Source organism: Molossus molossus, unplaced genomic scaffold (assembly GCF_014108415.1).
Source record: "Molossus molossus isolate mMolMol1 unplaced genomic scaffold, mMolMol1.p scaffold_m16_p_5, whole genome shotgun sequence".
In the NCBI taxonomy this organism is placed as follows: Eukaryota; Metazoa; Chordata; class Mammalia; order Chiroptera; family Molossidae; genus Molossus; species Molossus molossus.
Genome location: NW_023425388.1, coordinates 48,387,484 through 48,411,633, shown reverse-complemented (window position 1 = coordinate 48,411,633; position 24,150 = coordinate 48,387,484). Strand labels below are relative to the sequence as shown.

Genomic DNA, 24,150 nt, shown 5'->3' with positions numbered 1-24,150 from the left:
TATATCACACTCAGGCAAAGAGAAGGCATTGCTAATCCATGGGCATAAAGATGGATAAGCTCTGGAGATCTGCTGTACAACACTGTACCTATCGATAACAATACTGTATTGTACACTCAAAAAATTGTACCGTCTAAGAGGGTAGACTTCATGTTAAGTGTTCTTACCATAATAATCTAAAAAAATTTTTTTAAGTTGATTTTAGAGAGAGAGGAAGGGAGAGGGAAAGAGAGAAAGAAACATCAATGTGAGAGAGAAACATGGATTGACTGCCTCCTGCATGCCCCGTACTGGGGATTGAGCCTGCAACCCAGGCATGTGTCCTGACCAGTAATCGAACTTGCAACCTTTTGGTGCATGGGATGATAACCAACCAACTGAGCCACACTGGCCAGGGCCACGATAATATTTTTTTAAAGTAAAGTGATCTCACTTTCTGTTATTTCCAGGTTAGTCCCATTTTCATATTTTCTTCCTCTTCATCCGGTCATGTCAGAGAATGCTCTAGCTTTGGAAGGTGTAAAGCATGGTCATTGTAGACACAGCAAAGGTAGCCAGGTCCTTGTGGCATCCAGTCAAGACCTGTCAATCTTAAAAGAGCCAAAAAGGGAGCCCTTAACATTTGGGGGGGGGGTGTACCTAAGATCTTCTCATTTTGTCCCATTACTTGGCACTTGTGGGGTGCTCCATGGCCCAAGAGGGTCATGTCAATGGGCAAGAAACCCTTGGAGGTCCCTTTAGTGCCCTGGGGTTCACAGGGTGGAAGCACAAATCTGGCTTAATCCCAAAATCTGAATGTTGCCCCAGAGTGGGCAAGTCTGCTTACCTGTGATCACCTGAACCCCTTTTACCAGTTTTCCTTCCTGGGTATTATAAGCACCAAGGACAATGCCTGGCACATGGTAAATCACTTTTGAGTGAATAAACACATGAATGAATATGAATATGCATGTTTGAAAAGCATTTTTCTCCAACACTGGCTGGTTTCATCTGTGTAAACACAATTTCTGTCAATACCCCTCCCCACCTGAGAACTGAACTCTGGGAGAAACAGGCTGGAAACATCCAACAACTGCCTGGAGTCTGGAGGGAGGGTGGGAGATGTGTGCTTTGATCCTCTCTATGTCTCAAGGGGAGTCAAGGCTACAGGCCTTGTGACTTCAGGCAAAGGATACCCAGGCTTGTGTCCCCTGGCTCCTGGCCTGTGTCCTGTGAGCCACTGCAGCAATCTGGGCAATGTCACTGACAGCTTCTCCTGGTGCCCTGTGTCTCTGCAGGCTGCACCCCTCCTTGTCCATGTCAGTTCTTTTGCAGCCACCAGCCATAAGAAGAAGCTCTATGTGATTGGGGGAGGGCCCAATGGGAAACTGGCCACGGACAAGACTCAGTGTTACGACCCTTCAACCAATAAGTGGAGTTTAAAGTCATCCATGCCAGTGGAGGCCAAATGCATCAATGCAGTGAGCTTCCGGGACCGCATCTATGTCGTTGGTAAGTGAGCAAATGGCTTCTCATTTATCCAAGGTCCCCCCCACCCCCACCCTTGAAGCCATGCAGGTAGATTAGACAAAGCCCTCCTGGGAATTCACAAATGCCTGTTTGAAAAGGAAGAGAAGGTGGGATTGGTCCAGGTTTCGGTGGGATTTTCCTTGCAGTCCTGAAGGCAGAAAACAGCCCACCTTTAGGAGACATACAAAGCAGATCATCCCTGGGGCCCAGGGAGCCAGAAGTTGCTGCAGGAGCACATACAGACATTGAAATGTGCACAGTATGACAAGTGCCCAATAAGTAGTAGCTATCTTTGTTTCTTATTTTGTGTTCATGGGAATTTTACTCTCCCTACTTGCTTTGGGGGCTCTGAAAAGTTGCAGTTTGCCAGAAAGCAAGCCTGGCCAGCCAGACCACAGTTGGCATGTAATTATTAAGGGTGATGGATCTCAATCCTGACTACTCATTAGAATCACCTTGGGAGCTTTTTACAAAAGTATAGGTAGCTGGGCCTCACTTCAGACCAATGAAATCAGAATGAAAAAGAGAAAGTTGGTCAATAGTGCAAGTGTTTTTAATGTACAGGTGACTTTAATGTGCAATCAGAGAAGTAAATTATGGGAATAGATGAAGAAAAAACCCTCTCTCCCTTGCTTCGGGTTTCAGGTGTGTTTATGGTCAGGCTCATGACTCTGCTGAAAGGTCTAATCTGGAGAGGAGCAAGTTGGGCTGGTGTCCCAGGCTATGCTCAGTTTAAAGAGGGGCTTACCGCCTGTGGTCACTGTCACGTATTGAAGGCTTCTATGTACCAGGCCTTCTGCCAATTACGTCATGCTCACAGTCCTTCTGACGTCTATAATCACATGCTTCTGGTTACAGATAAAAAAGGGGCAGAGCCGGGATTATTTTTCCCAGGGAGCAGTCTTGGGCGTGTTTTGGCTGCCAGGTGAAGCCAGGTGACCTTTAGAACCTGATTAGCACCTGGCTGCAGATTTTAAAGGACGATGTGAAGTATCTCCAGCTCTTCCTGACCTTAGTGATCCACTCTGGGTGTTTAGAGCCATAAACCTCCCTCTTCTCTCTGGACAAGATGGTAGACTTGACCTAAGCAGAGGAGGGTTTCAGTGGTTAAAGGAGAAGAAAACCAGAAACATAGTGAGATCCCACCGTGTTCGCCTTCGTCCTCAGGTGGGGCCATGAGGGCGCTGTACGCCTACAGCCCGCTGGAGGACAGCTGGTGCCTGGTGACCCAGCTCAGCCACGAGAGGGCCAGCTGCGGCATCGCGCCCTGCAACAACCGGCTCTACATCACCGGGGGGCGGGACGAGAAGAACGAGGTCATCGCCACGGTGCTGTGCTGGGACCCGGAGGCCCAGAAACTGACAGAGGAGTGCGTCCTGCCCCGGGGGGTGTCGCACCACGGCAGCGTCACCATCAGGAAATCCTACACCCACATCCGCAGGATCGTGCCGGGAGCAGTGTCAGTGTGACTGCAGGAGGCCGGGTGGCACCGGGAGCTGGACAGCGCCGTCAGGAGACCCTCCGCACCCCTCACCCTGGCCCACCCACCTCAGACAGCAGGCGGGGCTCGCGTGTATAGGACAGACATCAGGGAATCCCCTTGGCTCCCAGTGGGGGCTCCTTGGAAGTCACAGCTTTGGGACACGAGAGCAGCCGGGAATGTTTGCGTGACCTACCTCAGGAGAGAAGAAGAGTAGTAGTTAACATTCAAGATACACCTGCCCCGGGCCAGGTTTTGTGTGGGGCACTGTTGTGTATCAATTCACTTAACTATCATAATGACCTGGTGGCTGGACAGTTATCACTCCTGCTTTACAAGCGAGGAAACCGAGTTTCAGATGGGCGAGGTGATTTGCCCCAGGTCACTCAAATTGCAAGTAGCAAAGCCAGGAGTCTAAACTCAGGTCTTTCCATCTCAAAGTCGGTGCCTTTTCTGCCATACTGTCTCCCACAGAGCAGGGAACAAGAAACAAGAACTGGCTTGTGTTTTGTTCTGACAAGTTTGCTAAAGGAGTCACTAACAAGGCAGGGAAATAATTTCTCTCCCCTCCCCCCACCCTTATAAACCATCTAAAATCCTTGGTGTTGGAGCCTTAGGCTCCTTGTCAACAGCAGCTCATAGGTTGTTTCACCTGACAGGTCTGGGGAGATGGGTCTGGAAAGCCCTGTTTGCTTTGAAAGAGATAAAAACAAAACCTTGTGTTCTGTTCTTCTATCAAAAGCCTCTATTTTTTTTTATGATTGCAGGAGACCTATTTTGGACTAGAACTGTCATTACCAAACAGAATTGTACCTTCAGCACAGTCCAATGCCCTGGCCCCTTAATGTCTAACCATTGCATTGCTATGGAGCAAAGAGGTTCCCAGAGACTCAGAGCACTGTCTTAAAAAGACATGAACATCCTAACAGACTGCAGGGATGACCAACTTTTCTTTTTTTTATCTTCACCCGAGCATTTATTTTTATTGATTTTAGAGAGAGAGGAAGGGACAAGAGAGAAAGAAACATTGATGCGAGAGAGAAACATCAATTGGTTGCCTCGTGACCCAGGATCGAACCTGAAACCTAGGTATGTGCCCTGACCAAGGATTGAACCCGTGTACAGGACGATGCTCCAATCAACTGAGCCACCCGGCCAGGGCTGACCGACTCTTCTTGATGGTATACATTCCACTTTTTAGACAGTGATTTGGGTCCATGTCCCTGAGACCCCACCCTTTTGGAACCTTAGTTTTCAGGGTCCTTTTAAGCCCTTCTATGTGATTCTTGGATCAGCTTGGCACAATTTTGATGCAATCAACAGAGTTAGTCCTTCACTCTAAGCTCTGGAGCTTTCAAATGAGCTCACTGGAAATTCATTCTAATCCCCACGTTGAGGAAACAGATTAAGAGATCCTGTTTCATGTGCTGTATTTAAAAAGCAACAACAATGGTAACAACATAGTAACTGCATTACCCAATGTGCTTTATTTTCACCATATGATTTCAAATCTCTTTATAGAGTTCTGCTTCATGTCAGATGTGGCATATCATGCCTGTACTTCTTAGCAGTTTGGGAATTGATAGAGGACTTAATTTTCATAGAAAAGTTATGGCTAGAGAAGCTAAAATTCAAAGCAGATAAGAAAGACTTGGAAAATTACAGGTGGGATTTGTTTATGCTCAGATTATTGAGGATAAATATAAGTGCATGTTGGTATGTGAAAAGCTCTGTGCCTTAGGGTCACGTGGGATTGTTCAGCTCCCTGCTATGGAAGGAAGAAGGGAAAATACAAGCATATTTGTGGAACATATTTGTGGAAATTTAGAAGACGTATATCACTTCTTCATGAGCACTAATAACCTTGAAACTCCCAGTTGAATCTAGTTCAATTCAACAAACATTCAAGGAGTTCTTTATGTTTGTCAAGCCTTGGGGAAACCAATGAATAAGACAAATCCCCACCATGGAGACACTCAGTAAATGTAATTTTTTTTTTTTTTATCCTCACCTGAGGACATTTTTCCATTTTTTGTTCAGATACAGTGGGAGGGAGGGAGGGAGGGAGAGAGAGAGAGAGAGAGAGAGAGAGAGAGAGAGAGAGAAACATCGATGTGAAAGGAACACATCGAGTGGCTGCCACCCACATGACCCAACCAGGGCGGGGGACAAATTGCAACCGAGGTACGTGCCCTTAGTGGGAACCGAACCCGGGGCTCTCTGGACCGCAGACTGATGTGCTAACCGCTGAGCCAAACCGGCCAGGGCGACACTCAGTAAATGTAAATGGGACACTTGAAAATATAATTTTTTTTTCATCAAGTTAGGAAAAAAAAAAAAGAGATGTATGTAAAGTTTTGAGGCTGCATCCAAGTTTTTATTGTCCTTCCAAGTGGTCTCTCTGGAAAGCTGTGCACTTAGGTAAATGATGTGGCCCCTGCTCACATGTTTGTCTTCCTCTGGGATCGCCTTCAGAAACCATTTATGAGCTACGGGAAAAATCAGTCATATTCCAAAAGTGGTTTCAGGGAAGAACTTCCAAAGAGGACACCCAGTGACAGCATGGCGGCCATGCATGAAGAGCCTCCCCTCGGAAAGAGCACTCTCCTTGTCATGGTGGTCCTTTTAGAAGAGAAGCCAGCAAATTTTGAGCCTATCAGTGGGTCAACCCTGCTAGGAAAGTGAAGATTTAGGATCTCCGTGTTATAAACCTTGGGACACAAGTTTCAGGATTAGTTCAGAACACCTACATGAAGACAAGAGAATTCTATTTAATGTTTATATCATCAGATATGCAGCTGACTTGGGGTAAAAATCTCAGGTGCCTGGCTCTCAAGAAATAGGGATTCTCGATAACAGCATGGGTTAGTGGGCAGATACATCTATTAAGCTGATTCAGCGTTCCGCTCTTGAAGCTGTCAGTCTATAGCTTTTAGGGAAAGAAAAAAGTTCAAGTCATTTTGGGGAAACTTGATAAATATAAACTTCTAGGCGTTAGCCAGGGATAGAAGCTCTTAAGATCTAATTTTCATTCCCAGATAAACAAAAATTGAGTTTGTTGCAAGTTAATTGATAACCCTTACCACCAGCAGTGGGATGAGGCAGACTGGTGCCCAGTGGGCAGAAACAACGGGCTGTGGACTCAGGCAGGCCCTGGGGACTGTTTATCGCAGCAGACTGGGTCTTGAGGCAGGTCCGCGTGTGGACAGAGCACCTCTGGATGGGAGTAAAAGGATGAGGTAGGAGGAGGTAGGCCTGGGAAAAATGATAGGTCTAGAAAATGATATCAGGATCCCTGGAGTCTGTGAGCATGACTCCATTTTCAAGTAGGGAAAGGGCTGTATAAGGAACAGAGGTTCCAGCCAAGGGGTTTCTAGGAAGGAACTCACTTCTTAGAAATGAGGCACAAGTTAGTGCAGGACTAGCAGTCAGACCCATGTGCTCTGCGGCCTCTGAGCTGCTTGGCTGGGTCTCCTACCTTACTGGACCAAGAGAGAATGAGGCCCAGAGGCTCAGGGTGGAACCTGTAGGGCAGGTTAAGGGACCCCAGTTGACAGAGCTGGTCTAAAATGGGCATGGAGCTAAGCTCACCCAAATATCAACAGATAAATGTTCTCTTAGATTTCATCACATTCTGCTGTCAATGACTTCATCCCACACATGCCTGCACACACACACACACACACACACACACACACGCGCGTACTGCCCTTAAACCCAAAGTAAACTATGCTCTCAGGGAAATATAAATACTCTTTGCTTATAGCTGTGAAAAGTGTAGCTTTGCTATTTATAAAAGTCCTTGAGGTACTGTTGTTATTTACGTATTCTATTTGATTTTGAGAAGGAAAACATACTTAATAGAACTTTCAAAGTGGTTAAACACCACTGGAATTTTTTGTATAAAGTTCTAAGTTGGGGTTGCAAAATCATTTTGTCCCTTAATATCTGATTTAGATGTAATAAATCTCATAATATGAAGAGTCAGCCTTCATGTAAATCCACAAATATTTCAAATGTGTCTCTCCAACACCAGTATTGACAGGTTGGATTTTCATAGTCACAGGTAAAAATACTCAACACTGAGTTAACTGAATCCTTTACATATTTTGGTTACATGAGTTTGTATTTTTTTTAATGATCAAACAAAAGATATTGTTTTTGGTAAATATATGTGAAGTTTTTATTTATTCAATAAAATGTATGTGGAATGGTTGCATATACATTTTATATATATAAAATGTTGTACAATTATTGAATATGACTATGTTATATACAATTATTAGGTAGATTTCTTTTGCATGTTTTGGTTGATATGAGTAAATGGTATCTGAATAAAAATTAATTTAGGAGGTGGAAATTTAAAACATTTCAGTTGGTTGAAGAGGGTTTAAATAAAGTCATAGAAGAAGATTAACTAGATTTGGTTTATAGAATGGTAAAAAGTAGACAGCTTTTCTCTCCCTAACCCTCTCTGAGCAAGCTTTTACCAAGTCACCTGCAAACTGTGTGACTCAATCTTCCTGCTCTTACCTCTTGTAATAGGGGGCTCCCTTGCAGCTTCTTGATTTCTGGTCTGACCTCTCAGCCCTGCGTCAACCAACCCATGCCTCTATGGTGTCTCTGAAGCCTCGTCCGATCTGCTTCTCAGATCAGAGCACAGGAGAGAGAGAGCTGTGTTCTCAACCACTGGAAACTTGTCATCAATTTAATTTGTTTTGGGTTACGATGAAACGGTCGTATGAAATTGAAAAGGAAAACCCGAGGCTGTAAGGAAATGTGGGGTCACGTGAGTAGACCATTCCACTTGGGACTCCTTAGAAACAGAGGTTTTTCGCTTCTCTGTAGGGATTCTGGGTGGGAACCCTTGGCAAGCAGTGCCCCTTCTCACGGTGGGAAATGTTCTGGAGTTCATCTTAGGCCATAGATCAGCCCGTGTACCAGCTATGGTGAGTCAAATGGAGTTTTGACCTAATTTCACTGCTGAGCCTTCCAATTTCCCTGCTGGATCTAGGTAGTAATCGGATGCCTGGGCAGCGTGGCTGGGGCCTAGCATCTGCTCAGCATTTTTTTTTTTTTTGCTTCTGTCCTGTTTCTGGTGCTCTCTGCTGGTGTGTGTGTTCCCAGATCAGTCTAGCCTCCCTTTCACTGGAGATTCAACCTTTATGTAGGATCTCAGTCCTCCCCTAACTCCTGTGGGCCCATGCCTCCTTTTCTGTTCCTGTGTGTCACCACGACTGAAGACCCTTGGTGCTGGGGACTAATTCAGGTCAGGCTCACCACACCTAAGCGGCCCGCATCAGCCTGCCTGCTTACCAGCCACTCTGGCTTTCACTTCTGTGTCTGCTTCTAGCACCGAGGGGTTTTTCTTCTCTTCCGGCATGCTCAGATGTCTCCTGTCTTATTGATTCCTGCATGTCAGGCTACCTTGACACCCAAGCCTGCCCCATCTCTGATCATCTGCCCAGTTCCCTAGCCTGCTGCCTCCCCCGGGGTCTCCACATAGGGAAACCTCATTACCCTCCTTGTCTTGACCTCTAGCTACCCCAGCACCATAGCATCTCTAGGATCTCCTAATTTCTGAGGTTTGAAGAAAGCTCAAAAAAAGCTATAGGACTTCCGGACTACAGATTCCTTAGGAAGGTTTGTGTGTAAGGAAACTTTCCTGCTCCCTCAGCCAAACTAGCCCAGCTCCTCAAGTTTAGCGTTAAAAGGAGAAGCTCCCAGTGGGATCTCATAGCCCCAACTCTGGCCCTGGAAGGAAAGAGTCCTGTACATGACTCCTCACTGAATTCCTCCAAGGACATCACAGGCCAGGCTGGAACCGTTAAGACCTTACTGGTGACTTAGAGATGATATAGGGAAACAAGCACAGAAGGACTCAGGCTCTGGAAGGAGCTCTCCAGGCTCTGGATGATGAGGACGACATGATTCCACCATCCCTGAGAAGCAGTGCTTGTGCTTGCGGGGGGAGTGGGGGAGTGCGCGCGTGTGCGTGTGGGTGTGCGTGTGCGTGTACATGCTGTCAAAGACAAACGCCGCTGGACATCAAAGTGGTGAAAACAGACTTTATTCAGTAACCACTGACGGTAGATGAAGCTGAGCCTCATTCTGATTTGTGCAGAGGATGGGGTGCTTTAAGGGAGAGTGAAGGGCCCTGGCTTGGTTTGCTCAATGGTTAGAGTGTTGGCCCATGGACCAATGAGTCTCGGGTTTGGTTCCGGTCAAGGGCCTGTACCTCAGTTGTGGTTTGTCCTCGGCCCTGGTCGGTATCGTGTGGGAGGCAACCAGTCGCTGTGTCGCCCTCACATTGATGTTTCTCCCTCTCTCCCTTTCTGACTCTCTCTCCCTCCCTCCCACTCTATCTGAAGATAAGTAGAAAAATATCCTTGGGTGGGGATTTAAAAAAATTTTTTTAAAGGAAAAGGGAGAGTGAAGGAGTAGGGAGGGGAGCAAGTGAGGGTCAAGAAGAGTCAGGGAAGTGAAAAGTGACAAAGGGTTGGTCAGGAAACGTGATTAGTTCAGCTGCGTCTGCTCGCTGTCAGTTGTGAAGCTAAGATTCTGTCCTCCCAGAGACTGGGTGACAGAGGCCCTCTCCTTCCCGATAAAGACATTCCAAAGGAATGGCTCCCAGGTCCTTGAGAAAGACTCCCCTGGGCTGTAGGAGAGAGATACATATATCGCTCAAAGGGCAGAGGTAGGCTGTCCAATTCTAAGACCTTCTTTGTAAAGGCTTAAAGAAAGGGCATCAGGTCTTGGCCAAAATAAATGGTAAATTCTTTTGACAGCCTTGAGCTTTTGCAGAAACGCAAAGGGGGCCTGGGTCCCAGGGATGTGGCCTTAGGCTGCCAGCAGCCATGCTAGGCTTGGTCAAGTCTCTTAGTGCAGGGGTTTGGATGGAGTGTTTGTGCAAAGAATTTTTGCAGTTCACAGTGCCCCCTCTGACAGATACTGTTAAAAAAAACAGGTGTGCCCACTGCTGCTGGGGATATCTTAAAAGAGAAACGACAATTTTCGACAACTCAACATAAGACCACTCTGAGGTCAGGAGTGCCAACACCCTACCTTCTAGAATGGTCTGAAGACAGCTAAAGAGAAAAACAATACTAACATTTCTTTCAACTTTCCAAACATTTTGGACTATGTCCCACTCTTTCAAAATAAAACAACTTTCAATATTTTCTATTCTACTGTATTTTTTCTTAGAATGTTGTTCACAACCCACTGTATCAATTTCGTCACCTACCAGCGGGTCACGAGTCATGGCCCACATCTGAAGAACACAAGTTTGGAGGCTGCAGTCCTGAGCAGAGATAGGCCAGGGCGATGGGGAGAGGAGGTGGGCAAACCCCTGGCTTAACACTTACAGCAGAAACCAAAGGGTAAAATCACAGTCTGAATTTTTGTGGGTAAAATCCTATTCTTTCATAATAAAAATATTGTAATCGGAGCAGATGGTCCTATTGAGTAATTTCCCAGAAACAGGGGTCAGAGCAAGAAGTAGTCACAGAGCCTGGGAGAGTGATGAAAGAAGAGTTTAGGTAGAAATACTGAGGTTTTTAATGATCAAAGTGCTTCCTGGTAGAATGTTGCATTCCCAGAAATGGTTGCTGAAGAAACCCTGAGAAAAAGACGAAACCTTTGACTTTGTTCTGCTGAGACATAAATAGACATTAATGAAGAAAGTAATGGGGTGAGCATTTGTGAAACGATGCAGCAAATACTTACTGAGCACCTGCTATGTGCCAGGCATAATTCTAGGCACCAGGACTTCATGTCTACCACCAAAACCAAGTCCCTGCTCTCATGAACTAATGTTCCTGTAGAGAGAGACAGGCAACAACCAAACAAGTACATTATGTAATGCCAAGTAGTGATAAATGCTAGAAAAGCAGCAAAGCAAGGTAAAGGCAATGCCTGCTGCTTTGAATAGAGTGAGCAGAGATGCCCTTTCTGAAAATGAGACAGTTAGTCAGAAACTTGAATGAAGAGAAGGCGTGCGACCTGCGAATATCTGGGGAAGCCAGGTAGAGGGAACAGCCAATGCAAAGTTCTTGTATGCAAGTGGCTCAATGTATTAAAAAAAAATAGTGAAAAGATCTTGGTGGCTGGGGTGCATTCAGAGGTATGCACTGTAAGCACTGTAAGCACTTTGAGTGTAGCCAGAGTAAGATGACAGGGTGGGTATAAGACAAGTCCAGCAATGCTAAAGATTCATAAATGTCACACACCCAAGTTTGTGGCTGACAAATTCAAGTCTGCTACAATGAGTAGCTGGAATCTGCTGAACCCAAGGTTTTTGTGCAGCCAATAAACATCGAACCCTTTCTCCAAATCCTTGGTCTTTCTGATCCTGCTCTGTATACTCATGTCATGATGGGCTGGGGCTGGCTCTCCCAACTGCATAGTCCCAGGAGTCTAGGAAGCTTTGGGGAAAGCCTCTTAAATGAACATCTATCGATCATTCCCTGTATAAATGGATTTGACAGCATTCAGTTACAGGGCATTCTGGTGGTAATGAGACCACCAGTGCTGATGTTGGTGGGTGGTGTAAGGGGGATGAAAGCCAGAAGCCTAGATTTTTGAAAAAAAAAAAAACTGTGGACGGAGATACAGCACATTAAAAAACAAACAAACAAACAAAAACACTAATAAAAATCCTTAGTGGTTGCCTGGCTGGTGTGGCTCAGTGGATTGAGCGTCATCTCTTGGACTGAGAGGTCCTGGTTCGATTCCTGGTCAGGGCATGTGCCCAGGTTGCAGGCTCCATCCCCAGTAGGGGGCATGCAGGAGGCAGCTCATCAAGGTTTCTCTCTCACATTGATGTTTCTCTCGCTCTCTTCCTGTCTCTCTAAAAAAGCAATAAAAACACATTTTAAAAAATCCTAATTGGTTCAGTGCAAACCAACAAACCATTTAAAAATTTATGTAAAATGTGTGGCAATTTAGAGGCAAAGTAGACATTAGATGCTAAAAGTGTTATTTCCAGATGCTTTTAGAGAATAGATCTTCCTGGGAGGAAGGTGGGAACCCACAGTGGGAACCAAGGCTGGAGACATGGTGGGCTGACTAGGCTGCAGATCCTCACTCACCTTCCTGACATCATAGTCTCTACCTTATAGAGCTGGGGTGAGGTTAAAACGAGATCACACTTGTGAAATGCTCAGCTCACGGGCTGACAGATTGCAAATGCCCTATACAGTTGGCTGCTAAAATTTTTCTTACTTGACCAAAAATCCACAGGGCTAGGGGCTATTTTCTTGCTGGTCTTTGTATCTACAGCACCTGTATCTACAGAGCCAGGCACACTGTGAACAAAGATGTTACTGCAGAGAATAATGTGTGTGGGTGGTTCTGAGAGGCTGCCACCCCAGAAACTACCACCACCATTGTTAATTACCTCCTGGACACTTCACACACATCAGAGGTTGAACAATGAAAACCATTGATAGCTTTTGTTTGGACTGTGTAATAATTTTAAAAATTGGCCATACTGGGACCATATTTTCACTTACCAACAGGCTGGAACAAAATAGGGAATGTTCTCTTTAGAAAGGGATTGTGCTCTTCAGTTTGCCAGACTCCATAGACCTGCTTGGCCCCAAGGGCCTTTGAGTTTGCATCCTCCGACATACAGTATCTTGTTTAATCCTTGCACCAACTCTGTGAAATACACTGATGCTTTATGGATGAGAAAACTGAGGATCAGAGATGTTGAGTAGCTTCTCAGTGTCAGGGCTAGATACAAGTCTGTGGGTCTTTATTGATACTTAGAGTGAGGAAGGGAGAGGGACAGAGAGATGAAAACATCGATGAGAGAGAACATCGATTGGCCACCTCCTGCATGCCTCCCCCCGCCCCACCTCCCCCTCCCCCCACTGGGGATTTGTTCCACAACATGGGCATGTACCCTGAATTGAACTGGCAGCCTCTTGGTGCATGGGTTGATGCTCAACCACTGAGCCACACTGGCTGGGCCAATTCTTTATTTAGCACATCTTCTCAGTAAGGAAGCATAACAGCATCTTTACCTAGATGTCCTACTGCACTCGCTTGTTTGCTTTGCAAGAAAATATGGGATTGTGTCTGTTTCTGCTGTAATGAATATTTGTTTCACAGGTGTAAAAATTGACGTCCCAATGTTCTAGTTCCTCAGTTCTCTGTACATGGTAACTTTTTGTTTCAGTGCCAAATTGTAGCATTCTCATCATTGCTTAGAACAGCCTCATTGAGGTATAAGTGGCATACCATACACCGCACGTATGTAAAGTGTGCTATTTGATGTTTTGACATATGTATATACCTGTGAAACCATCATCACAAACAAGGTAATAAAAACAGTCACCCTCAAGGTTTCTCCTGCCCCCTGGGAATCCTCCCTCCCACCTTCCCCTCTATCACTCCTGCACAGGCAACCCACGATCTGCTCTCTGTCAGTACAGAGCAGTTTGCATTCCCTAGAACTCTATATAAATGGAATCGTGCAACGTGTACTCTTTTTCTCTGGCTTCTTTCACTCAGAAATTATCTTGAGGTTTATTACCATTGCTATGTGTATGAATACACACATTCCTTTAAAAAAAAAACCCAGCCCTGGCCAGTTTGGCTCAGCGGTTAGAGCGCTGGCTCGAGGACCAGAGTCCCGGGTTCGGTTCCCGCTAAGGGCATGTACCTCGGTTGCATTTTGTCTCCGACCCCCGGGTCGTGTGGGTGGCAACCTGCCAATGTGTCTCTCTCACATCGACGTTTCTCTCTCTCTTCCTTCCTCCCTCCCTCCTGCTCTATCTGAAAACAAAAAACAAAAACCAGCTTTATTGAGACGTTATTTACATGCCGTATAATTCACCTGACTTAAATGTACAATTTAATGGGTTTTAGTTACAGAGCTGTGCAAACATCACTAAAATATCCGTGTAGGAAAACAAAATTGAAAGAAAAAATATATATCTTAAAGGCCTGGTGCTGAAACAATTTTGTTGAATTTCACTCCAGGTATGTCTGTTGGCACCCCTTTATATTATGAAGATGTCAGTTGAATACTGGGATTTATAATTCTATTCATATAAATTCATATATATGTGTGTGTGTGAGATATATATATATATATATATATATATATGACATTTTGATCACCCTCAAAAGAAACTTGATGCCCATTTGCAGTCACCCCTATTTACACACCTAGCCCTAGGTGACCACTATTCTACTTTCTGCCTCTATAGGTTTATCTATTCTTGACATATCATATAAGTGGAATCATATAATATGTAGTTCTCTGACTGGCTTTTTTTATTTAGCATGTTTTCAAGGTTCATGTATGTTTCATTCCTGTTTATGGCCAAATAATATTCCATTGTTTGGATATATCACATTCATCCATTTTCTTTGATGGAAATATCTGGATTGTTTCCATCTTTCGGCTATTATGAATAAAGCTGTTATAAACATTTGCATACAAGTTTCCATGTGAACATACATTTCATTTCTCTTGGGTATACACTTAGGAATGAAATTGCTGGGTCATATAGTAACTATGCTTAACATTCTGAGAAAGTACCAAACTATTTTCCAAAGTGATTGTACTATTTCATTCCCTATAGACATGTACAAGGTTTCTAATTTTTCCATGTCTTTGATAACAGTTGTTATTGTCTGTCTTTTTTATTATATACATTCTTGTGGGTGCAAAGTAGTATCTCATTGTGGTTTTGACTTGAATTTTCCTAATGACTAGTGATGAGCTTCTTTTTATATGCTTATTGGCCATTCATATATCTTCTTTGTGGGAATGTCTCTTTAAACCCTTTGCCCATTTTTATGATGAGCTATTTGTCTTTCTATGATTGAGTTGTAAGAATTTTCTATACATTCTGGATGTGAGTTCTTTATCAGATATATGATTTGCAAAGACTCATGTCTTTGCTCCCATGTTTAGGTCTCGGACTCATTCTGAGTTATTTTGTATATAATGTGAGATGCAAGTCCATATGCATTCTTTTTGTTTGTTTTGCTGTGGATAAACAGTTGTCCCAGCACCATTTGTAAAGAAGACTCATCTTCCCTGCACTGAATTGTCTTGGCAAGGAAAAGAGGAAGAAAGGCATCCTGATAGAAAAGGAAGAATTAAAATAATTTTTATTTGTAGATGACATGATTATCTATGTAGATAATCTCAAGGAATCTATAAAAAATAGAAAACAAAACAACAAAAACTTTCAGAACTAGTAAAGAAATTTAGTAAGTTTGCAGGAAATGTCAATATACAAAAAGATGAATTGCATTTCTATAAACTAACAATGAATAATCAGAAATCAATATAAAAAACTATCACAAACTACTCTTCTGGAAATCTAATAAAGGTAGCTTGCCAACTACACACTGACGCTGACCCCGTGTCCTGGCCTGTTTGCTTGCCCAGTCCTGGACCGGACTCCGAATCCCAGATTGTGAGGTGTGGTGGTTCTAACATATGTCCACAAAGTCTTCAGTGTTCTTCCCTCTGAAAGGTGGAGGCTATTTGGTCCAGAGAGACCCGGGTTCGGTTCCCGCTAAGGGCATGTACCTCGGTTGCAGTTTGTCCCTGGCCCTGGTTGGGTCGTGCGGGTGGCAGCCACTCGATGTGTCCCTTTCACGTCGATGTTTCTCTCTCTCTCCCTCCTGCTCTATCGGAACAAAAAATGAAAAAATGTCCTCGAGTGAGGATAAAAATAAAATAAAAGGTGGAGGCTAATTCCCCTCTCCTTAGGCAGGGCTAGACTTAGTGACTCATGTTTAATGAATAGAATGTGACAGAAGTGAGTATGTCACTTCTGAGAATAGGTCTTCGTCTTGGGTCACTTGCCCTGAGGAAAGCTGACCGCCCTGTTGTGAGGGCACACACACGTCCCTGCAGAAAGCCCACCTGGCCAAGAACTGAGGCCTCTGCCAACACCTGCCAACACGCTGAACTGATGATCTCCAGCGCTCCAGCCTGTAGAGGACCTCAGCCCCCCGCCAGCTTCACCGGACCACCTAGCTGAGCTGCCCTCAGAAACCATGAGATAATACATGTTTGTTGTTATAAGCTATTAAGTTTTGGGGAATTTGTTACATGGCAAGAGATTACTAGTATATATGGAATGGATGAGGGGTGGAAGTAGAGGAGAAACTGGAGATGCCTCCCACTGCCCTCCTCCAGATGCCTCAGGGCATCTGCTGTGACCCCCAGAGACACCTCTTTAGGGCGATCATCCAGCCCAGAACCCCTGTGCTGGGAGCAGACAGTGAGTGAGGAATGGCGGTCCTGCTGAAAGGCTGCAGGGAGGACGGGCGCAGCCAGGCCCTTGACCACTCGCCTCCTCCTGTGTGAATGCAACGGCTGGATCTCCAGGGTCTGAAGCCTCAGTGCCCCAAACAAGGTCGTGCCAGGGACCCCGGCCACTGCTGGGAGGCTGGAGGTGGGACCCAGCTCTGGTCTCAGTCAGCCATAGAACACCCGCAGCCTGGGGTGGGCAGGGCTGGAAGCAACTATGGACTGAAGGACCTGACGAGGTCTAGTTACTCTGCAGGGTAAGTGGCACCCGGAGTAAAATGGGGACCTGGCGCTGGAGGCGGCTTCCATCTCCCTTCTGCGGGCCCTGCAGGAGGCGGCGGCGCTGTAGCCGGGCACGCGGCTGGCACAGAGGGGCTCTCATACTTGGAGGGCTGCCTGCATTCTTTCAGGGTCATCTGGGGCATTCCCTGCCTCCAGGTGAGGATTTGCCTGAGCCCGGGAAGAAGGGTCCTCCCAGCACTGCCACCTCCCTGCTGAGGACTGTCAATGCACATGGCCTCCTTCACTCACAGTGCCACAGGTGAGGGTGGGGGACACCTGGGGCCTCATGGGGGCCCCTAGCTTAGTCTAGAGCAGAGTCTTCCATACTCCTTAGAGTGCAACCAAGGAGAGATGCAGATTTCACATTTTAACAGTGTACACACATAAGTGCACTTATAAAATTCAAAGGCAAGTTTATGAACCAGTATTACCCTCATAGTGTGTGATGTCTTCATCTATTCTATTCTATTCTATTCTATTCTATTCTATTCTATTCTATTCTATTCTATTCTATTCTATTCTATTCTATTCTATTCTATTCTATTCTATTCTATTTCATTCTGTTCTATTCTGTCCTACTCTGGGAGACAGAAGAGGAAAGGGGCTGTGGCAGGGGGCAGGTCACCCACAATCACCTCACAAGACCCTTTGAGGGAGTTTGGCAGCAGAGACAAAGCCCTATCCACCCATATCCCCCACGGCTCCTGGAAGGAACCAGAGTTCTTAGAACCAGCAAACCTTGCAGAACGCGCCTCAGTCAAAGGCCCTGGTTTTACAGGGGAGGAAGGGGCAGCTCATGCGCTGCCTTTTGCTGTCACATCCATACTGAATCCTTCCTCCTGGATTCACGGCCATGAGCTCTGTGCTACTAAGCGTCTTTGGTACTGTGGAGGTGGCAGCACTGAGGGGACCCCAGAATCTCAGGCCCTGGGTCTGGCAGGTCGCAGGCACGTGAGTGGACAGATGAGAGGCTCATTGCTGGGTGGGAGGAGCAGGGGCTTGGGGGTCAGAGCTGAGGGCAGTTCTGACTTGGCCAAGTGCTCACTAGCTGTGTGATCTTGGGTCAGTCACTTCCTTTCTCTGAGCATCAGTCCCCTTGTCTCTAAAATGGGGATAATTGATAATTGTTTCTATTTTGGAGGATTGGTGTGAAAATGAGCACAAATGTGTATAATGTAGAGTACCTGGAAATTCAAAATGAGCATGTGCTGTGATTATAGTAATTATAACATTAACTAGAGGGTCTCAGAACAACTCTGAGTACTTCAAGTGTGCTTCTATTACTGAATCTTGGGGGAGATTGGGCTGCTACTGTTTTCATTCTAGACAAAAAAGGAAGTCCTCATAAATATCTAGGAAGAGGCAGGTTATGTTTGTCATGAGCAGCCTTAATAATAAAAGGAAAGGAAAAACATACTCATCCTCCCCCAAACCAAACCAAGGACACAGGCCCTTGCCAAGGATTTAAGCAGGTTACAAAGAATTGCTGCATTCTTGGAAAATGAACGGAATGACTCTGCTCCCAGACAGTGTCCAGCAGACTGTTGGCAGGATGTGACCCTCGTCTCTGGGGCAGTCCTTGTCCACGGCCAGAATAAACATGAAGTGTGTTGGTGGAAAGGACCAGATGAATGGGAATGGTGGGCCATGAAAATTTATGCTCAAAACCTGGGGAGCATTTTCCCTTCTCTCAGCTGACTTTCATCACTACATGATTTAGGAAATTTAGTTTGGGGGCTTAGAGTTTAAATACTAGTATTGTCTTCCTGCTTTAATTAATACAATTAAATCTTTGAACTAGTAAATATAATAGGAAATTTAAATTATCCCGATTAGAAAACACATTTTCCACGAATTACAGACTGGAAACAAAATGACCATGCTTCTTTTGCTCTAAATTTGGCTTTTCCCTTGCTGTCCACTAGATGGTGGGATGGGACCACTCTAGTTCAGAGGCAGCTCCTCCCACACAGATTTAAAGTGAGGAAACTTCATTTTTGTTTTGGTTTCATCTAATTTTTTGCTCAAAAAAGATAGATAAATAATGTATGTACACCTTTTTAGGGACCCTCTCTAGCACATAAAGCAGCGGTTCTCAACCTGTGGGTCACAACCACTTTGGGGGTCGAATGACCCTTTCACAGAGGTCACCAAAGACATAACAGTAGCAAAATTACAGTTATGAAGTAGCAACAAAAATAATTTTATGGTTGGGGGTCACCACAACATAGGAACTATATTAAAGGGTTGCGGCATTAGGAAGGTTGAGAACCGCTGACATAAAGGGAGGTTCACCATTTCTCTATCTGAAAGTATAAACCCAGGGGTTTTCCTCTTATCTTTAAGGAACAGTTGATGATACCAATTAGAAATGAGTGGAAACTTAGCCTCAGCCAGGTGCTGTGCTAGGAACTTAATTTTTTTTAAAAATCAATTTATTTATTTTTGTCACAGATGTTTCTCCTTTTCCCCCCACTGATTCCCCCTTCTCCCTCCCTCCCCACCCTGTCCCCAGCTTTGTTGTCCATGTCCACTGTTCATGCATACATGCATATAAGTTCTGTGGTTTATCTCTCCCCCACCACCCCCTCTTCTGGGGATTGTCAGTCTGTACACCACTTCCACGTCTCTGGGACTACCCCATTACTTAGACTATTATGTTCATTATATTCCACACATAAGTGAGATCATATGATACTTGTCTTTTTCTGTTTGGCTTGTTTCGCTTAGGATAATACTTTTCAGGTCCCTCCATGTCGTCTCAAAGGATAAGAGATCATTCTTTCTTACAGCTGCATAGTACTCCATTGTGTATATGTACCACCACTTTCTTATCCATTCGTCTACTGATGGACACTTGGGCTGTTTCCAGATCTTAGCTATTGTAAATAGTGCTGCTGCAAACATGGGGGTACATATATTCTTTCTGATTGGTGTTTCAGACTTCTTAGGGTATATTCCTAGAAGTGGGATCACTAGGTCAAATGGCAGTTCAATTTTTAATTTTTTGAAACAACACCATATTGTTTTCCATAGTGGCTGCACCAGTCAGCATTCCCACCAGCAGTGTACTAGAGTCTCCTTTTTTTCACACCTTCACCAACACTTGTTTGATGATTTGTTGATGGTGGCCATTCTGACAGGTGTGAGGTGATACCTCATTGTTGTTTTAATTTGCATCTCTCTGATGATTAGTGATCTTGACATTTCTTCATATGTCTCTTGGCCATTTGTATGTCCTATTTGGAGAGGTGTCTATTTAGTTCCTCTGACCGTTTTTTAATTGGGTTCTTAGTTTTCCTTTTGTTGAGTTGTATGAGCACTCTATATATTTTGGAAATTAACCCCTTATCTGATGTATCATTGGCAATGATGCTTTCCCATGCAGTGGGTTGCCTTTCTATTTTGATGGTTGTTTCTTTTGCTGTGCAGAAGCTTTTTATTTTGATGTAGTCCCATGTGTTCATTTTTTCCTTGTTTCTGTTGCCTTAGGTGATGTATCAGTGAAAATAGTGCTGTGTATGATGTCCGAAATTTTGTTGCCTACATTTTCTTCTAGAATTTTTATGGATTCACGGATCACATTTAAGTCTTTTATCGATTTTGAGTTTATTTTTGTGTATGGTGTAAGTTGATGGTCTAGTTTCATTTTTTTGCATGTAGCTGTCCAATTTTTCCAACACCATTTATTAAAGAGGTTGTCTTTACTCCACTGTATGCTCTTGCCACCTTTGTCAAATATTAATTGAGCATATCGCCTTGGGTCCATTTCTGGATTCTCAGTTCTGTTCCACTGGTCTATATGCCTGTTCTTGTGCCAGTACCAGGCTGTTTTGATTACAGTGGCTTTGTAGTATAACCTAATATCTGGTATTGTGATCCCACCTACTTTGTCCTTCTTTTTCAAAATTGCTGTGGCTATTCCGGGACTTTTTTGGTTTCATATGAACTTTTGAAGTATTTGTTCTAGTTCTGTGAAATATGTCATTGGTATTTTGATGGGATTGCATTGAATCTATAGATTGCTTTGGGTAGTATGGACATTTTAATGATGTTAATTCTTCCAATCCATGAACAAGGTATGTGCTTCCACTTTTTTATATCTTCCCTTATTTCTTTTTTCAATGTCCTGTAGTTTTCTGCAAATAGGCCCTTTACTTCTTTGGTTGAGTTTATTCCTAGATATCTTAATTTTTTTGCCACAATGGTAAATGGGATTGTTTTTTCAGTTTCTCTTTCTGTGAGTTCATCACTGTTGTATACGAATGCCGTCAATTTCTTGACATTAATTTTGTATCCTGCTACTTTGCCAAATGCATTTATTAATTCTAGTAGATTTTTGATGGAGTCTTTAGGGTTTTCTATGTATAATATCATGTCATCTGCAAATAATGACAGTTTTACTTCCTCCTTTCCAATTTGGATCCCTTTTATTTTTTCTTCATGTATGATTGCTGTGGCTAAGACTTCCAATATTATGTTAAATAAGAGTGGCGAAAGTGGACATCCCTGTCTTGTTCCTGTTCTTAAGGGAAATGTTTTTAGTTTCTGCACATTGAGTATGATGTTGGCTGTAGGTCTTTCATATATGACCTTTATTATGTCGAGATATGATTCCTCTAATTCCCCATTGCTGAGTATTTTTTCAGAAATGGATGCTGGATTTTATTGAAGGCTTTTTCAGCATCTATTGATATGATCATGTGGTTTTTATTCTTCATTTTGTTTATGTGGCGCATCACATTTCTTGATTTGTGAATATTGTACCAGCCTTGCATCTCTGGAATGAATCCTACTTGGTCATGGTGAATAATTTTTTTGATGTATTGCTGGATCCGATTTGCTAGTATTTTGTTCAGGATTTTGGCATCTATGTTCATCAGGGATATTGGTATGTAGTTTTCTTTCTTTGTAGTGTTTTTTTTTTTCTGGTTTTAGAATTAGAATTATGCTGACCTCATAGAACGAGTTTGGAAGTCTTCCTTCTTCTTGAATTTTTTGAAATAGTTTGAGGAGAATGGGTGTTAGTTCTTCTTTGAATGTTCGGTAAAATTCCCTGGTGAAGCTGTCCGGGCCTGGGCTTTTGTTTGCTGGGAGAGTCTTGAATACATCTTCAATTTCTTTTGTTGTTATTGGTCTGTTCAAGTTTTCTCTCTCTTCCTGGTCCAGTTTTTGGAGACTATATGTTTCTAGAAATTTGTCCATTTCTCTTAGATTGTCGAATTTGTTGCCGTATAATTGTTCATAATATTTGTTAACAATCCTTTGCATTTCTTTGGTGTCAGTTATTAGTTCTCCTCTTACATTTCTGATTTTGTGTAGTTGGGTTCTCTCTCTTTGTTTCTTGGTGAATCTAGCTAAGGGTCCATCAATCTTGTTTATCTTTTCAAAGAACCAGCTCTTTGTTTCATTGATCCTTTGAAAAATTTTTTTTTTTTGTCTCCATGTCATTTATTTCTGCTCTGATCTTTACTATTTCCTTCTTTCTACTTGCTCTGGGGTTTTCTTTTTGTTTGCTTTCTAGTTCTTTAAGTTGTGAGGTTAGATAGTCTATTAGAAATTTTTCTTGCTTCTTGAGATTGGCCTGTAGTGCTATGAGCTTCCGTCTCAGAACTGCTTTTGCTGCATCCCATAGATTTTTGTGTTGTTGTGTGTTCATTTTTATTGGTTTCCAGGAAGTTTTTAATTTCTTTCTTGATCTCCATGGTAATCCATTCATTGTTCAATAACATGCTATTTAGCCTTCATGTTTTCAAATGTCTTTGCATGTTCTTGTTGCAATTGATTTCTAGTTTCATGCCATTGTGATCTGAGAAGATGCTTGATATGATTTCAGTCTTCTTGAACTTGTAGAGACTTAGTTTGTGCCCTAACATGTGGTCTATCTTTGAGAATGTCCCATGTGCACTTGAGAAGAATGTGAATTCTGTAGTTTTGGGGTGTAATTCTCGGTAGATATCTATTAAATCCATTTGGTCTAGCGCTTCATTTACAGTCTGTGTTTCCTTGTTAATTTTTTATCTAGAATATTTATCCAGTGATGTCAGTGGGGTATTGAAGTCCCCTGCTATGATTGTATTGCTGTTGATTTCTCCTTTGAAGTCCTTCAAAAAAATTTTAATATATGTTGGTGCTCCTATATTGGGTGCATATATGTTTACCAAGGTTATATCTTCCTGTTGGATAGATCCTTTCAATATTATGTAGTGGCCTTCTTTGTCTCTAGTTATGGCCTTCATTTTGAAATCTACTTTATCAGATATGAGTATTGCTACCCCAGCTTTTTTTCCTTTCTGTTTGCTTGGAAGATTTTTTTCTATCCCTTCACTTTCAAGCTATGTGAGTCTTTTGTTGTGAGGTGGATCTCTTGTAAACAACATATAAGTGAGTCATGCTTTCTTATCCAGTCAGCTACTCTGTGTCTTTTTATCGGAGCATTCAAACCATTCACATTTAATGTGGTAATTGATACGTACTTATTTATTGCCATTTTTGTTTAGTGTGGTTATATTTTTCTTCCTATTTCTCCTGATAATTACAGCAGTCTTTTTTAGCATATCTTACAGTGCTGGATTGGTGTTAACATATTCCCTTAGCCTTATTTTTTTGACCTGGAAAGCTCTTTATTTGACCTTCTAATTTGAATGATAGCCTTGCTGGATAGAGTAGTCTTGGATTCAGATCCTTGTTTTTCATGACCTTGATTACTTCATGCCACACCCTTCTGACCTGTAGTGTTTTTGTTGAGAAGTCAGCTGACAGCCTTATGGGGTTTCCTTTGTAGGTAACCTATTGCTTATCTCTTGCTGATTTTAGGATTCTCTCTTTGTCTTTAATTTGTGGCCTTTTAATTACTATGTGTCTTGGTGTGGGCCTATTTGGGTTCTTCTTACTTGGGGCTCTCTGTGCTTCTTGAACTTGAATGCCTTCTTCCTTCACCAAGTTAGGAAAGTTTTCTGTCACTATTTCTTCAAATATATTCTCTAACCCTTGCCCATTTTCTTCCTCTTCGGGGACTCCTATGATGTGAATGTTGTTATGTTTCCAGTTGTCCCACAGTTCTCTTAAGCTGTCTTCAATTGTTTTTTTTTTTTTTCTTTCCTTTTGGTTTTCTGATTGGTTGATTTTTTCTACCCTGTCTTCTAATTCACTGATCCAGTCCTCAGCTTCCTCTACTCTGCTGGTTAGTCCTTCCAGTGTGTTGTTTATTTCTGCTATGTCATTCTTCATTTCCACTTGGTTGGTTTTCAATGTTTCTATATCTTTACTCATGGTGCTGATGTCCTTACTCATGCTGTTGAGCTTCCTCAAGATCATGGCTCTGAACTCTACTTCGGATAATTTGCTTAGCTGCATTTCATTTATCTCATCTTCGATAGAGTTCTCTTGTTTTTTCTTTTGGGATTTGTTTCTTTGTTTCACCATTTTGGCTATCTCAGTGGGTTTTGGAGCCTGTCAAATTTTCCCTGTGGGGATTGGTGTTCTGCTGTTTGTGGCTCCCTGTACTGGGTTTGGATGAGCCTGGGTGGGCCCATGTTAAACACCACTGTCAAGTCTTACTTTCCTGGGTAGATTTGCAAGCCCAGGA

General features: G+C 43.3%; 1 protein-coding gene across 1 annotated transcript in view; it reads left to right on the top strand.

Annotated features, from left to right (window-relative positions):
• Nucleotides 1–4,024, top strand: part of KLHL6 (kelch like family member 6) — a 49,015-nt gene extending 44,991 nt beyond the window's left edge. The window contains exons 6-7 of the mRNA XM_036243467.1: nt 1,278–1,491; nt 2,677–4,024. Coding sequence (XP_036099360.1) covers nt 1,278–1,491; nt 2,677–2,978 — 516 coding nt within the window. The 3' untranslated portion in view covers nt 2,979–4,024. The remainder of the gene's footprint in view (nt 1–1,277; nt 1,492–2,676) is intronic.
• The last annotated feature ends 20,126 nt before the right edge of the window (nt 4,025–24,150 follow it).